This window comes from Taeniopygia guttata, chromosome 8 (genome assembly GCF_048771995.1).
Source record: "Taeniopygia guttata chromosome 8, bTaeGut7.mat, whole genome shotgun sequence".
Taxonomy (NCBI): Eukaryota; Metazoa; Chordata; class Aves; order Passeriformes; family Estrildidae; genus Taeniopygia; species Taeniopygia guttata.
This window is the reverse complement of record NC_133033.1, coordinates 26,368,808-26,383,312: the sequence shown is the minus strand read 5'-3', so window position 1 is coordinate 26,383,312 and position 14,505 is coordinate 26,368,808. Positions and strand designations below refer to the sequence as shown.

The following is a 14,505-nucleotide window of genomic DNA, read 5'->3' as shown; positions in this document are numbered from 1 at the left end:
TCTGCACACAGGTGCCCAACCCACCAGAGGTTACACAGCAGACTGCACGTTTGTAGGGAAAGGGTTTAAAGGAAAGGAGGCAGCTTTGCCTAGGTCTGAATTCTATTTTAAACACATGCTGGTAAGCGTGAAATTCTAGAAACATCAGGTTCTACTGCTCTGTGTGAATGAAAACCTTGCTTAAAGCAATAAAAAGGAAAAAGTAAGAGCTCTGTAAGTGTGGGTGCTGGGAAGGAAGTTACAGAACTGACCAGCCACAGTCACCAGTGATCCAAGGGCTAAACAGGCAATAGGATGGGGAATTCAGGGCACCAGCAGTGCCAAAAGCCTTTAATTCTTTATTGTGTGAGTCAGACTTTAATCAGCTCTGATCCTCACAGAAATTCAGGTTTGGTTAATTTTGATTAAGGTCTGGGCCTATGAAAAATGGAATTAACTGATGATTAAATAAAGTCTGGAAGTCTAAAAATTTGTAATGGGATCCAATAGTTAGAGGTGCGAACCAGATGAATTCAGGTTATAAATGAAGTGCAAATTGTTAGGAATGAGGAAAATTACCTGCAGGATTACTTTCCCAAGAGATGTAGTCTACTACCATCATTATATTTTTTACATCAAGCCTGAAATTTTTTAAGAGGTTTCAAATATAAAAACTTCCAAGGCTTGACCAAAAAACCTCCTTAATTTTATCAGCTGAAATCCACTGTTACACGTTTTTCAGCAACTCCTTTCACACAGTGTAACAGTGAACCATCATTCAGATTTTTATACTTCCTACCATTTTTATTTATTTCCATATCCTCACTGAACACATATCTTATTTTTATGCATGTCTGACCAGGAATTGTGATTTTCCTTCATGTATGCTACTGGATTACTGTCCCAAATTCTTCAGAAGGGCCTGACTGAAGTGAATTTAAAGCCTAAAAATGACCCAAAAGGCAATAACTAAGGCAGTAACTAAGATGCCTGAGGATGAACACACATTACTCATGCTTTGACTTCCATCTCATGGACTATCTGGTCTTCAAATGCAGGTAAATTCTGTTTCTGGCCTTCCTATCCATGAAATGCCTCCTCACTCACACAGCTCTGAACCAGTTCAAAGCAGCTCAGACTTACACAGCTGAGGCCCACTGAACTCAGAAGAAATTAATGCCAAAATAGTTTCATAGTAAACAAAATCATACAGAATATTACTTGAAATAATCTATATTCTGTACCAAGATACCAAGGATCTTGACAGGCAGTCCTTTATAAATCTCTGTATTTTAAAACAGTAAATCTCTGTATTTTAGTGGCAAAGATGACTGACTTTGAAAAGCCAAATAGACTAAGATGGGAAGAAAAAAAGAAAAAGTTATATTTGAAGTCTACTCCTGTAAAAGGATAAGACATTCAACACCAGAACAGCTCTGAAAATGCACATGAATGACATCATGGCTACAGTAAGAACTTTACCTCTTATCAGATATTACTTTGTCCTTTTTGTTCTTTGGGGCTAATTACAGCTGTGTAATGTGGATTTAGCAAAGGCTACATCTTGATCATTATATACAGAGAGAACACATAGAACCAGCTGATTTCCACAGCAGGTTCCAGCCCTGATCCATGCTGGTTGGTTCTTAAACAGCTTGGGAAGAGGGTGAAGGAGGAGATGACAGTGTCTGCAGGTGCTCCTAAATTATTCAGGGATTTAAAGACAGGGGTTACAATAAAGAACTGCAGAAGGGCCATAAAAGACTGAGTGACTGGGCAGTAGAACAGCCAAGGAAAGTAAATGCAGATAAATCTAAATTGATGCATATGGAGAACAGCATCAATTTTCCACATAAATGATAGACTGTGAGCTGACATTTGCTACTCAGAAACGGATCTTGGGACTCACTGTGGAGAGTGTTATGAAAATCTCAGATCAGTGCACAGTGAAGGTCAACAAAATGCATCAAATGGTGGGAACTACCAGGGAAAGAGCAGAGATCTAACCAGAGAACACCATTATTCTTCAGTGTAACTTCATGTGGGATTCTTCTCTGATATCATTTACCATGCTCATCCTCCTGTTTCAAAAAAGGGGTAACAGCGATGGAGAAATATTTAGAGAGAATCAGAAGCCTCCAAAGAAGGAGATAAGAACAGACTATGATTTTTAAGCCTGGAAAACAGAAAGTGATGAGGGATATGTAGACTTATAAAGTCATGAGTGTTGTGGAGGAAGTGAAGAGATACCAAATGTCCAAAATGCCTGCCTGACACAGGAACCACACATGAAAGTCACAGGGTCCAAAACAAACAGAATAATTATTAAACTGAGAAAATCTCTGGGGTTAGTCATTTACATGTGTCCAAGAAGCCAACAAAAAAAAAAGCCATGAAATAACAATCCATGCAGAATTATTAAACATGAAAGTCCACATTTTTCTCAAGAGTTTTCAAGACATAAATTGCCAGAGGCAAAAGAAAAGAGTATTGTTGTCCTTTTCTTAGAAGTCTTTCCCACATATCTGCTGCTGGCAATGAGACGCTGGGGTAGACAAGCCAGTATAAGTCTGGTGTGGAATAACAATTTGTATGTTTTCATTCACTTCAATTACCTACTTGGAGAAAATATTTTCCCAAAGAATGATAAGATTTGCTAGGTACATGGGATAGACACACTATATTTAAGTTATATTAAACATAACTATAATAAAATAATTATAATAAAAATAATGGTTTCAATCAGAACTGTATGTAACCCTGAAAACACCATCTTCTCTTTCCAACATCTAGAAATTACCAAGGATAGAATAGGAGTCATTAATAACTAAATCAGGGTTCAGTGCTACTACAGAAATTCAGTTCTACAAATTTAATGTTATTTTCTTTGCTATCAGTCTTCTTTTTGTAAGGGAAGTATGTCTCCACCCTCAAAATTCAAAACTTAGGGTGAACATTCACCTAATAGGAATAGAACTGATTTTAGGTGTGAGGAGGAGATCAAATGGGCAGAGAGAGGAACTAATCAGCACAGGATGGATTTTCAACACACAAATAAACGTGGGCTTCTAAAAATAGAAAAATTGTTATATTAAGGCTGGAAAATCAGTGGTCTGAAAGTTGAATGATTCTGGACATTTTCAGGCACAGATTTCCCTTTCTAAAGAGATCATCTCCAACAAGTCATCCAGGACAGGTTTTTGGGGTAGAGGGAGTAGATCTGCGGGAAGAATTATTCAGCCCAGCAAAACTTAAAATTTAAGGAAATCTTCAGTTTAGAAACTAGAAATACAAAACCAGTAATCTGAGAGCCTCTTAAAGGCTGAATTTTTTGTGCTCTGCTCAATGCAGAAGTCCTTAAAGGAGAACAGATGGTTCTGATCTCTAGCTCCAAAGAGTCAGGATCTTCTTCACTTCCTAAGGTGTCAGCTCTTACGCTGGGATTAGTTACAAGAAGAAGATATAAAAAAGGGGTTATTAAAATAAAGGACATCTATTTTGCCTTGAATTCTAATGTGGACATTTCTGATTTTTTCTTGAGAAAACCTTTTGAAAATGTAATGCAATTGGACTAAAGCAGCTCACCTAGAATCAAACCCTGTTCTGGCTGGAAAGGATTCCTTCTTGTCACCTTGTCAACTAAAGCAACGCTGACTTAAAAATCAGTTCAGGCTCCTTGAGCCATTGCAAATGCAAAGAAAGAACGGAGCAAAAATCAAACAACCACATTAACTCTTCAACACAAGGCCTGAGTCACATTACCTACTGTCCTAGTGCACTTTTCATCTGATACCTCTCCAAAGATTTCAGTAATTGTTACAATTTCATTCCTGATTCAAAGGCAATTGACATTTTTAAATTATCTACACTGGCAGTATGCAAGTTTTACCTAAAAGAAGCATCTGTGCAATCTTCACTGCCTTCAGAGGTTTAGCCAATAAGATTATACAATTTTCTGTAAGATATGGAAGAAGTTGATTGCTCAACTTAAGCTTCTTCTTATATTGTTTGCTTTCATAAAAGGGATAAAATTGATTTTCTTACTTGTTGTGAGGACTTGAACCCCTTGTGTTTTTCCCTCTTCATTTCCTTAAAAGACAACACTACTTTTGAAATGTTAATGCCCCAGGCTAGACTGTGGCAAGTGATAATTTCAGGAGCAGATGATAAAGTGAGGCACAATCCCAAGGGATGTCACAGTGGTCATTTCAGTTTCCACTCAGCCACACATCCCTGAGGGAATGGGTAGAACTCTCCCATGATCAGCAGGCCCTAAGGTGCTCAAAGACAGATGACTGCTCTGACTACCTCTACTTCTCACAAGCAGAAGTTTTTGAACTGTGCCTTTAACACAGAACAAAATTTCACATCTGATTTGAAGGTTCTGGTGCAACTGGGAATTCAGGAGAGAACTGATCTGGGTAAAATCTGAGAGGGGTTAGGTCAGATGTCTGCCCAAGGAAGACAAAGTAAATAAAGAAAACCTACCATTGATTATGTGTACCTTAAGAATTGAAATGTAAATGTATACAGAAGTACAGTACAGTTTTATTCAAAATTTGTGCTCTTACACAAATTCCCTTCTAAGGTGGGGACAAAGTATTTGTGAAACCCTCTGGTTAGTTAGGAATAATATTTCACACAAAAATAAGAGCACAAGACAGTCCTCAGAGTTATCAGAGAAAATAGATTCCCTAGAAATAAGAAAATACAACATGATACAGACAACATGATGTGACTTCTATTAAAGATCCACTCACCTCTGGAGGTGATGCAGAAGAGAATGGCTAAGATGCACTGGAGTTCAACAACACTGAGAATATTGGGTTATTTAATAAACAATGTGAATGGTATCTAAAACACGTCAAGGTGTGGTGGCAGTGGCGCTGGAAGGGAACTGTTTAAGTTGAAGAACAATGCTGATGTAAGAGTAGCTGAGGGTAAAATGATCAGTAATAAATCCAGTCAGGATTAAGAAAAATGGCCTTCCAGCAAGAATTCTGAAAGCTGCTGGCGCAGGTTCTGAAATAGATGCTGTGTCACATAATGGCACAATAGAGCAGAGAAACAGTTCATCAGCCCAGGAGGTCCTTTTAGTCCAGATACAGAATGAAATAAAGGTAATAAATAACTCTCCTTATCCAAGATAATTTTGACACATTTTCTTTTAGAATCTATATCTGCCATCCCTGCCATTGTAACTGGGATAGTGCTCCCTGATGTCTGGGACACTGACTGACACAAAGGCCTTTGAGACTGAAAGGTGCCAGCAGAAATAACCAAGAAACCCAACTCTCCTGTTTGTGTAATACTCAGATATCATTCCTGATCACATGCAGAGAGGAGGAGGAGTGTCAGACCTCACAAGCCCATTAGAAATGCTGCTCACCCTGACCTGAATTCAAGGAATGATGTAGGAAAGTACTGGGTTTAAGATATTATAGGGGCCAGAGTAAAAATCTGTAAGATAACAAAGCACTGGCTGGAAAACACAAGCAGTAACAATAACATTTCTCACTCTTTTCTACCCATTTTCTTTTCAGTATTATAAACCTTCCTGATCATAACTATGGCTTTCCTCTACCATTAAGCAACACAGTTTTTAACAGTCACACAGACTAAAACTCAGTAAGCCAAATGTTGAGCTTAATTGTTGTGGATCACACACTCTGTGAGGAGATTAACTCTAAAAATGAAAGGTTTGGACATGCACCTATTTTTAAAGACTCTGGTTCATTCTTACATGTGCTCTTCCCTGCCTTTTCAGGAATTAGCAGCCACAGCAGTAGTGAATCTAGAGCCTGAATTCCACACCATGTATTTTAATTCTTGCCTCAGTCTGCTAATGCCAATATAAAGTTTGCCTTTAGCTAGTATTGCCAAGTTCTAAGACCATAAACAAGATTTAAGAATTGATCAGTGAAATCCCTCGGGTCACCAGGGGCAGCTGCTGCTGTGCCAGGGCAAGGTCAGGCTGGAGCTCAGGGAAAGGCTCTTCCCCAGAGGGTGCTGGCACTGCCCAGGCTCCCCAGGGAATGGGCACAGCCCCAAGGCTGCCAGAGCTCCAGGAGCGTTTGGACAACACTCCCAGGGGTGCACAGGGTGGGGTTGTTGCGGGGATCTGGGCAGGGCCAGGAGTTGGACTTTGATGGTTCTTGAGGGTCCCTTCCAGCTCAGGACATTCTATGATTCTATGAAATACTAAAATAGGAAAGAAAGCTTACTATTTATTTCTTTTTCATAGCATACATGAGGATATAATGCTTTTAATTTCTAGCAAAGAAACAAACTAGCTGGTGACACATGGATTTAGGAAGTGTGCTGGCACTAGGAGGGTATATGTTCCTCTGTCATTCTCAGTAATCATCTTAATTGGGATTTTTAAAATGAAAATATCAATGCTGGTTTTTGGGGTGTTTTAAACCACAGATTTTTATGCTGTCGTTTTCCACATTGGGATTCTCTTAATGTGCCAGTGCTTCACTGCATTTTCCACTGCTCAGAAAATGAGAGGTGAGGAGTTAGGATTTCCAGCAGCTCAGGATCCTGAAGGGTAGTTCAGATGCAGTCCCTACATGATGCAAGTCAATGACTCCCAGTGTGAGATAGTGCCACCAGCTGGGGACCCTGAGCAGGCTGTGGAGTACAACATTTGGATGCTACAGAGCAGAACTCCATGTTTTCCTTTGATAAGAAATCAGATTAATGCCAAAGCTATGGCTTTCACAGCTAAAGAGCTTTAATCCTCTAGCTGTTCACTGCAGCAAGCATATTCAGGATGTGGGAGAAGGGAAGAGGAAGGATTCCTGCGTGTCTCAAATGTTTATTTTCTGAGGATGACTGCACCAACATGTCGCAGGCAATTGGTCACAGAAGTAGCACTGTCATTTCCAAACTAAGAGCATTCCCTGTGAGCACCAGCAGCTGGAACTGTGAGACACAGCCCTGAGTGCGGGAGAGTTCCAGAGAAAAGCTTCTCTTCCATTGCTGTGTAGTGAGGGGTTTGGATGCACACATTTCACTAGAAGCGAGGAAAATGGCATTTACACAAGAAAGGTTCCAGTATTCCACTGATGAAGGATTCCCTCATCCAAATTTAAAATAATCCAAGAGGTTGTGGATGAGAGAATAATTGCTCTTTTTTAACAAAGAACAAATCCTTGGGAGTTGTTTTCATTCACTCCAGAATCAGAGACAGACAAGAGCTTTGAAACAGTTTTAAAAGGAGTTTTTCTGCAGCATATTCAGGTCCTATAACTTGAAAAGAGCAGCACACTAAACCAGTTTTCTCCTAATGACTAGGAGAGATGATGAACACATTTGAATAGGAAAAAACTTACTTCAGTTCTTAACTATTTTCTTCCCTAAGAGAAGAGCAATTCTTGCTGAAAGCAAATTAGAATGCTAATTCAGTCGTATGTAAGCACCAGTTCCATCTCCATGCCACTGTGCAACTGTGCTCTTAGGTGAGTGCTTCTGACTTAGAATCTTCTCTTTCTTACCTCAATTTTCTTTCTTTGGCTGCACTGTAGAAATACTTTCTCAGGATAAAACCTCCTTTACCATTTATTTAGTGTCTACTCCTGCTAGAACAGGCATCTACAGCATACACATGCAAGAAGAACTAACTGCCACAAGCAGAATTAAACCCAACTCTTAAACTTAGAAAGTAGTTTAAAATAAGAGTGACAAACTACATTATTGAATTTTCCTCTGGAATATCCAAATAGAAATGTTCAACTGGAGAAGCAGCATGTTATGGGTATATATATAAAATGAAAAGACTGAACACTTGTAGTTAAAAGAAACTGGGCTAATTATTCAACAGGAAACAAATTCCTTATTTGCTGTATTACACCTATAAATTCTTTCCAAAGTTAAATTTTCTAAACACTTGTTCTGCTGCTAAGCTTGGTTCAACCCTTCCCTCTCACAGCAGCAGGAAATGTAAAGCAGGTGGCCCCACAGCCACCCTTCAAAATTAAATTGAGCTCAGTTCTCCTTCCCTGAAAACCCTGTCAGCCACTTCCAGCTCTGTACAAGTACTCTTCCTTTTCTTTTTAGCTTTAAGATCCCTAAGTTGGTACCTCTGCCTCTTCCCAGAACCTGTTCCTACCATGACAGTAGCAAACCGGCAGGGTGTGGGTTGGGTTCTTCCTTCCCTTCCTCACTAGCATGCCATAACCTACCAGATTTCCCATTATTCATACTGGCCTTGAAAAATGGACTATTAACAAGCCCCCACAGTTGCAAATAAAACATAAAACAGGAAGAAAATAGCACACATTTCTCTCCTCCTTTTTACAAATTTCGATTTGTGTAGGAGCACTTGCTTGCAAAGATATATTAAACCGATTTCCTGTTTACAGGAGTATTCATTAAATAAATGCACTCAAGTAGAGAGCCACAACTCCATTTTCCACATCAGCTGTGTAAAACACAGATTATTTTTGACATTTCCTCACCATAAGGATATGCACTATCTCCTGCCTACACTGCAGTACTTCACTGAAGTCACCTGCCCTCAAGTTGGACTCAGTGATCCTTTGGCTCTCTCCCACCTCAGGAGATATTATGGTTCTGTGAAAATATACATGTTGGAAATTTTCAAATTGCTCTGCTCACAGCAGCACATGGATGTATATTCCTGGTGTGGAGCACTTCTGCCATGGGATTTTGTGCCATAGAACCAGAATCTCTGAGAATTATTAATTGCTGAGTAACTCAGCAGCTGTTTGCTCTTTCTAGGAGAATGACAATGAAATCCCCCTGGAGGACCAGCAGCAGTGCAGGGCTTCTATTCTGTATCCCCATTATGGGGTGGGTGTGTTAGGAGTGACAAATTGTTCAACCCTGAGCTTTAGCCTAAGCTATTTCTGGGAATATCAAAGGTGGCATTTCAAATTCCCTACTATGTTCTTGCACGTGGGCTGGATTTGAACCAGAGCCAACTTGTGGAGGTCAGTGTAAGTTAACTCAGAGCTCATCTCACTGCACCCAGTGCTTTACCTACAGGTTTGCTTGGTTAGGGAATTTTTTTATGTCTTTGTGGCCAAAGACAGAAGTTCTACATATCAGACAAAATTTCTCTTCCTCTCTCAGTATCACAAATACATTTGATACCAGCCAATCACATTTTATACAAAAGAATCCAAACACAAAATAAATATACTGTGAAATGAATCTGAATTATTTTCTTAACAGTAATTACATGAGATATTTAAATCTTCAGACTGCATCCCTTGTTCCACAAGTTTTATATTATTAAGTTAATAACAACATTATCTATCATAAGTACAATTATGAAGACACCTCTACCCAAAGGGATATTTCTCCTTCATTCACTTCTCCAGAGATCCCATTATTATTGTTCCTTTAGACATGATATTAAGATAATCAGTATTTTTTTAGTATTATAAAACAAAACAATTAAAAAAAAATACTTACCTTTAAAAGAGCCAAAGCCACATGGAAGATTATGTTCATACCCTGAAAATAAGAAGAGACTTCAATCAGTTCCATCATACAAACCTCTTTTCATACTTATTATGTGGCATCAAAACTGAATGCTGTAAGTCCCTGGGAACATTTCCTTTTTCCTGCTATACTTGGAAGTTCCTCATTGAAGCCCCAAGGCAGGTTCCAAACTCCCACTCTGGGGGAAGATCTTGGCTCTTTGGGGCTTTGGGAAACTTCAGAGACTCAGGTGCTGTGGATGTGACAGGCTGTCCCTGCCTCTGTTTCAATGCCTGGAAATGCTGGCTTTCATGAACAGTGCAGGATATTGGCATCAGCAAAATGCAATAAATATTCTAGGGTATAGATTTTTATCAAGAAACAAGCTTAGCTGTGATGTATCAGGTATGATCTTGCATACTCAAACTGTAAAAAAAACCCCAAAATATAACAGAGACAACCCCACAGGTACACAAGATATCTTTTTTTACTGTGTTTAGCCAAAAGTCAAAACTATTTCAAGGCTAAACAAACTGCTGTCTGTGTCCAGTAGTTACTTGCTGGTTTGCAAAATCTGGAAATACAAATGCAGAGAAATGCATTCAGTGAGAAATACAGGGACAACAGGCATTTATTTGAAGATTAAAGAAAGTCTGCAGCCTAGATATATTGATAACGTAAGATTATAAACAACGTTGTCTTCATCCAAATATGAAAAATATCATATGCAGTTCTTGTTTACTGTACCATGCACTTCGTGTTCAGATTGTTTTCCTCAATTATATTTTCCAAATCTTCTTTGTTTAATGGCATGATAAATCTTTTCTAACAATGGCTCCCAGAGCTGGTATCTAGAAACATCTCAACAGATTTGCACACAAGTAATAGTGCAATTATATTTTATTGTTGTGGGATAACAACAAGACTTGTGACAAGGAAATGTTCTCTAAGCAATTTCTGCTTCTGCAATTGAATGTGTTTCCAGTCCTCTTCCTGAAAGCCTGAGACCATGGTTCTATAAAAATTAGCTTTTATAAAAACATGCTGGGACTTTACAGAAGCTTTCTTGGGAATAAATTGTATTTTTAACATAGATAGTAGGGTGCCTTGAAGGGATTGTACCATTAACGAGTCCTGGAAATGCTGCAACATCAGACATAATAATATTGCAACACTGAATTACTTTGCAGTTCACTGTATTATCAGTAATAACAAACTGTTTTTTTCCCACTAGAGGTCACAATTGCAGCAGGACTGAATCTTGCTTCATCACTAGGAAACCCTTCTTCCAATTAGGATAACAACTATTTCTAGTTGTTTGGCTTTATGTGCTTGTTTTTAATTGATAAATGTAGAAAAATAGAAGTACAGTTGTGACTTTCAGTTATGACATTGATAATACCAGAGCTCCAGCAGTAGTAATGTATGTTCATAGTACTTTCAGGTTTATTTCAAATATTAATCTGAAGTCAACAGTTAATTCCACACAGTTATACCATTCACAACTTTTAATTCCTAGCAGAGAGGACTGACAAACACACTATCTGTAAATGAGAGGAATATCAATAATCTATCACAAACACTGCATTTTATTCTTAATAAACTGATAAGATTTTGTTATGATACGAGTAAGAATACTATGTCTAATAGTTGGACTACTGAGGAATTAGTGCTCTGTATATTTTCTGGCATAACCATAAAGAAATGTACACCAGTTCTCATTTACTTTCTGATCTGCCTGAAACTGATGCTGTTCCTGAATTCAAATGAATAAAACTCTCTCCTGGTACTCCTCTTAAACCATCACTCTTCCCATGGACAGCAAGTGCAGCAGAAATAGGTTTCTACCTGCCCTGAGGTTATTTGTCCCAATTCATGCAAGACTTTCTTCCACAGCCAAGTTTTCATGATGATGATGATTATGATAAAGAAGGCTCAGCTCATTTTGCCACAGTTTCTTATTTAAAACCTCACTTAATTTACCACACAGTGATTTATAAGCTTCAGCTTAAGCTTCTTCAGCTATTTTAGAAGACCAAAAATACCAAAGTGCAACAGACATATAAATCACTGGTAGCAATATCCCTCCAGCAATCTGATGATGGAAACATGGAAGTACATACAAATCATCCATGAGGGGGAAAGAGAAGGGAGCCCATATGAAATGAGCTTTTGATAATTACTTTTTAAAACCAAAGGTCATATGCTTAACTAGGCATTTTGAAAGAAATGCTGTATGTCTTGGGGATGATTTTTAGCCCATAACTGGGGTAGGGGGTTTTTTTGTTTGTTTTGTTTTGTGTGTTTGTTTGTTTGTTTTTGTTTTGTGTCTGGAATGGTCACTGCCTCTTTCAAACCAAGACCTGTAATACCATGCAGATCTCATCTTGAGCTTTAAAAGTTTTGCATGTGTAAAAGTAGTTCAGAATTTCCTTAACACTTTTTTAAAATACAGAACAGTCAAAAATAAAATTATACACATATAAACAAGAACTTGTAAGAGCACAGGAATGATGAGGGGCTCATCATGTCCTGTCACAGAATCAAGTGTTATTTAAGCACCCTCTGAAGCTTGTGTAGAGCCCTAGAGAATTTTAAGAGAGCTCATGAAACTCAGGAGGTCTAGAGAAGAAACAAGGCCAAGTCAGAGAAATGAAAGTGGGAGGGAAGGGAAGGGAAGGGAAGGGAAGGGAAGGGAAGGGAAGGGAAGGGAAGGGAAGGGAAGGGAAGGGAAGGGAAGGGAAGGGAAGGGAAGGGAAGGGAAGGGAAGGGAAGGGAAGGGAAGGGAAGGGAAGGGAAGGGAAGGGAAGGGAAGGGAAGGGAAGGGAAGGGAAGGGAAGGGAAGGGAAGGGAAGGGAAGGGAAGGGAAGGGAAGGGAAGGGAAGGGAAGGGAAGGGAAGGGAAGGGAAGGGAAGGGAAGGGAAGGGAAGGGAAGGGAAGGGAAGGGAAGGGAAGGGAAGGGAAGGGAAGGGAAGGGAAGGGAAGGGAAGGGAAGAATGTTGGAGTTTGTACCATATTTCAACTCCCTTAGAGCTCCTGCTGACTGCCACACTGACCATCCTCTGCTTTACAGACAAGCTCTGCTTTTCAGGGGCACTTACTCCAGAAGAAAGATATCATTTAGCAGAACAGCTCTTCAAACCTACTGGTACTGTGATGAACACTCACCATCCAGGAAGTCCCCACTGAATTCATAAAGACTGTGATTCATAAAGACATCTGCTTCTTTGAACTGTATGTCAAAACCCCTGTAATTTCCTATCACCACTGGAGGTAATGTTCTCATGGGCAAACCAGTGAAACTCTCCCATGAGACTGTAAAAAATGAAATTATCAAGTACACTTAAATTCAGACTAGCTGAAAGTAAATGGAAATCTTAAGTTGTTAACTCTAGTCTAGTGAGAGATTTTCCTTAACTCCCTCCAAAGCCAAGATTCCTTCTCAGATAGAAACCTCTTTGAGGAGCCCTCCCTTTGAGTCCCTCTGCACTCTGAAACAAGATGACTTTTGAAAAGGCCTGAAAATTAGGCTGGGAACAAAGAACAAACTGAGACTGGTAAAGATGCTATTCTATGGGACCCACTTTGCATTCAGTGAGATCTCTGTGACAGAAAGGCTGCCTGTGGCTTCCTGCAGAAGGGAGGAGGCAGATTTATTCATCTGACCCAGCAAATCTGCCCAGAGGCCAGAAAAAAGGAAGTCAAGGGGCAGCAAACCAATATTTGCTCTGAGCAAAATTCAACAGCCAAGCACAGAGCTGAGTGAAGATAAACAATTTATCTGTGTGTATCTGGACAACATTTGCACTGGGGATGAATTCAGAATTTCTCTCCTGTTTTAAAGCTTCTGTTTAATGGTAGATGCCTCAAGAGAAAACAGGCTATATTCAATATTAGCACCTCTCCCTCTCCAACCCAGACCCCCTGACAGACCTTCCTCTGGTGACACAGTAATACCCCTGGCACCATCTTCACCAACAAAAGGAAGTTAATATATTTTTAATAAAAAAGGAAATATAATTCATCAATGTCCTTATCGCTGTTTCCCCTCCTAGATATGCATGACATGTAAAAGGAAACAGTGAAGAAAGAATATTTCTAAAGTTCAGCACCAGGTAAAAAGACAGATTCAAGTGTCAAATAAGCACCTCCTTAAGGGCTGAGAAGTCTTAAGTCCCACATGACATGAACCTCTTCCAGCTTTCTAATAACCGAATTTTCCTTTCTTTAAAGGGAGACTAGCTATTCAACTGAAGTCAGCTTGACATTGCTTCATAATTCCAAAGTGTTTCATAATTATGTGTTCAGTTGCACAGTTTTTCAAGGGAGCTGCATAGGGTAATTGGGGTTACAGACTCTAAAGGAGAATTAAAATTCTATTTATGTTTTGGATGGGTTCCAGCAAAACAATTACTTGGCAACTCTAATATGTTGAGAACACACAATAAACTTTAGGAATGGCACAAACATCTTTGTTTTGTTGACAAGATGAATATATGGTCTGAAGCTCCAAGTTCCCTTTGTAAGCAGGGCAGCCTTGGAACACGCTCTGCAGGGGCATGCACATTAATTAACATATTTTAGGCTGTTTGTGTAGCTTGTATATTTATTCTAGCTCAATGCCAAGATGACTAAAGGAAAAAATGGTTAAAACTCCTTTTCAAATAAGGCCCAACATGAATTAGCAGGTTTTGTGTAAACAACAGATACAGGAAAAGATCAAACAAGAAACAAATTACAGAGATCTTACTGCTGACGTGTGAATACAGTGGAGTTCTCAGACTGGGCTTCCCCCAGTGACTGCATATTCATTGTCTGAAATGTTACCACACAGGAAAGGACCAAACACAGAAATCTCCCCCCTGATCCTACAACTCCATGAAAAATACACACAGCCAATTAAAACCAGTTGATTGAACTATTAGAGAAGCAGGTACCAGGGAGATGGCAGAAACAGCACCAGGGGATTCTATATTGATTTGTGTCACTTTCTTGTATTTTGCAGCATAAAACAGTACACAATAAATACCAGGCAACCATGAACCTGTATTAGTATGATTTCACCTGAAA

At 39.2% G+C, this 14,505-nt stretch overlaps 1 protein-coding gene across 3 annotated transcripts in view; it reads right to left on the bottom strand.

Moving 5' to 3' along the window:
* RABGAP1L (RAB GTPase activating protein 1 like) overlaps positions 1 to 14,505 on the bottom strand; it is a 231,396-nt gene that overhangs the window by 66,161 nt on the left and 150,730 nt on the right. For all 3 annotated transcript variants that reach the window (XM_072932817.1, XM_072932816.1, XM_072932818.1), the window contains one exon: positions 9,427 to 9,468. In XM_072932817.1, the coding sequence (XP_072788918.1) occupies positions 9,427 to 9,468 (42 nt within the window). The remainder of the gene's footprint in view (positions 1 to 9,426; positions 9,469 to 14,505) is intronic.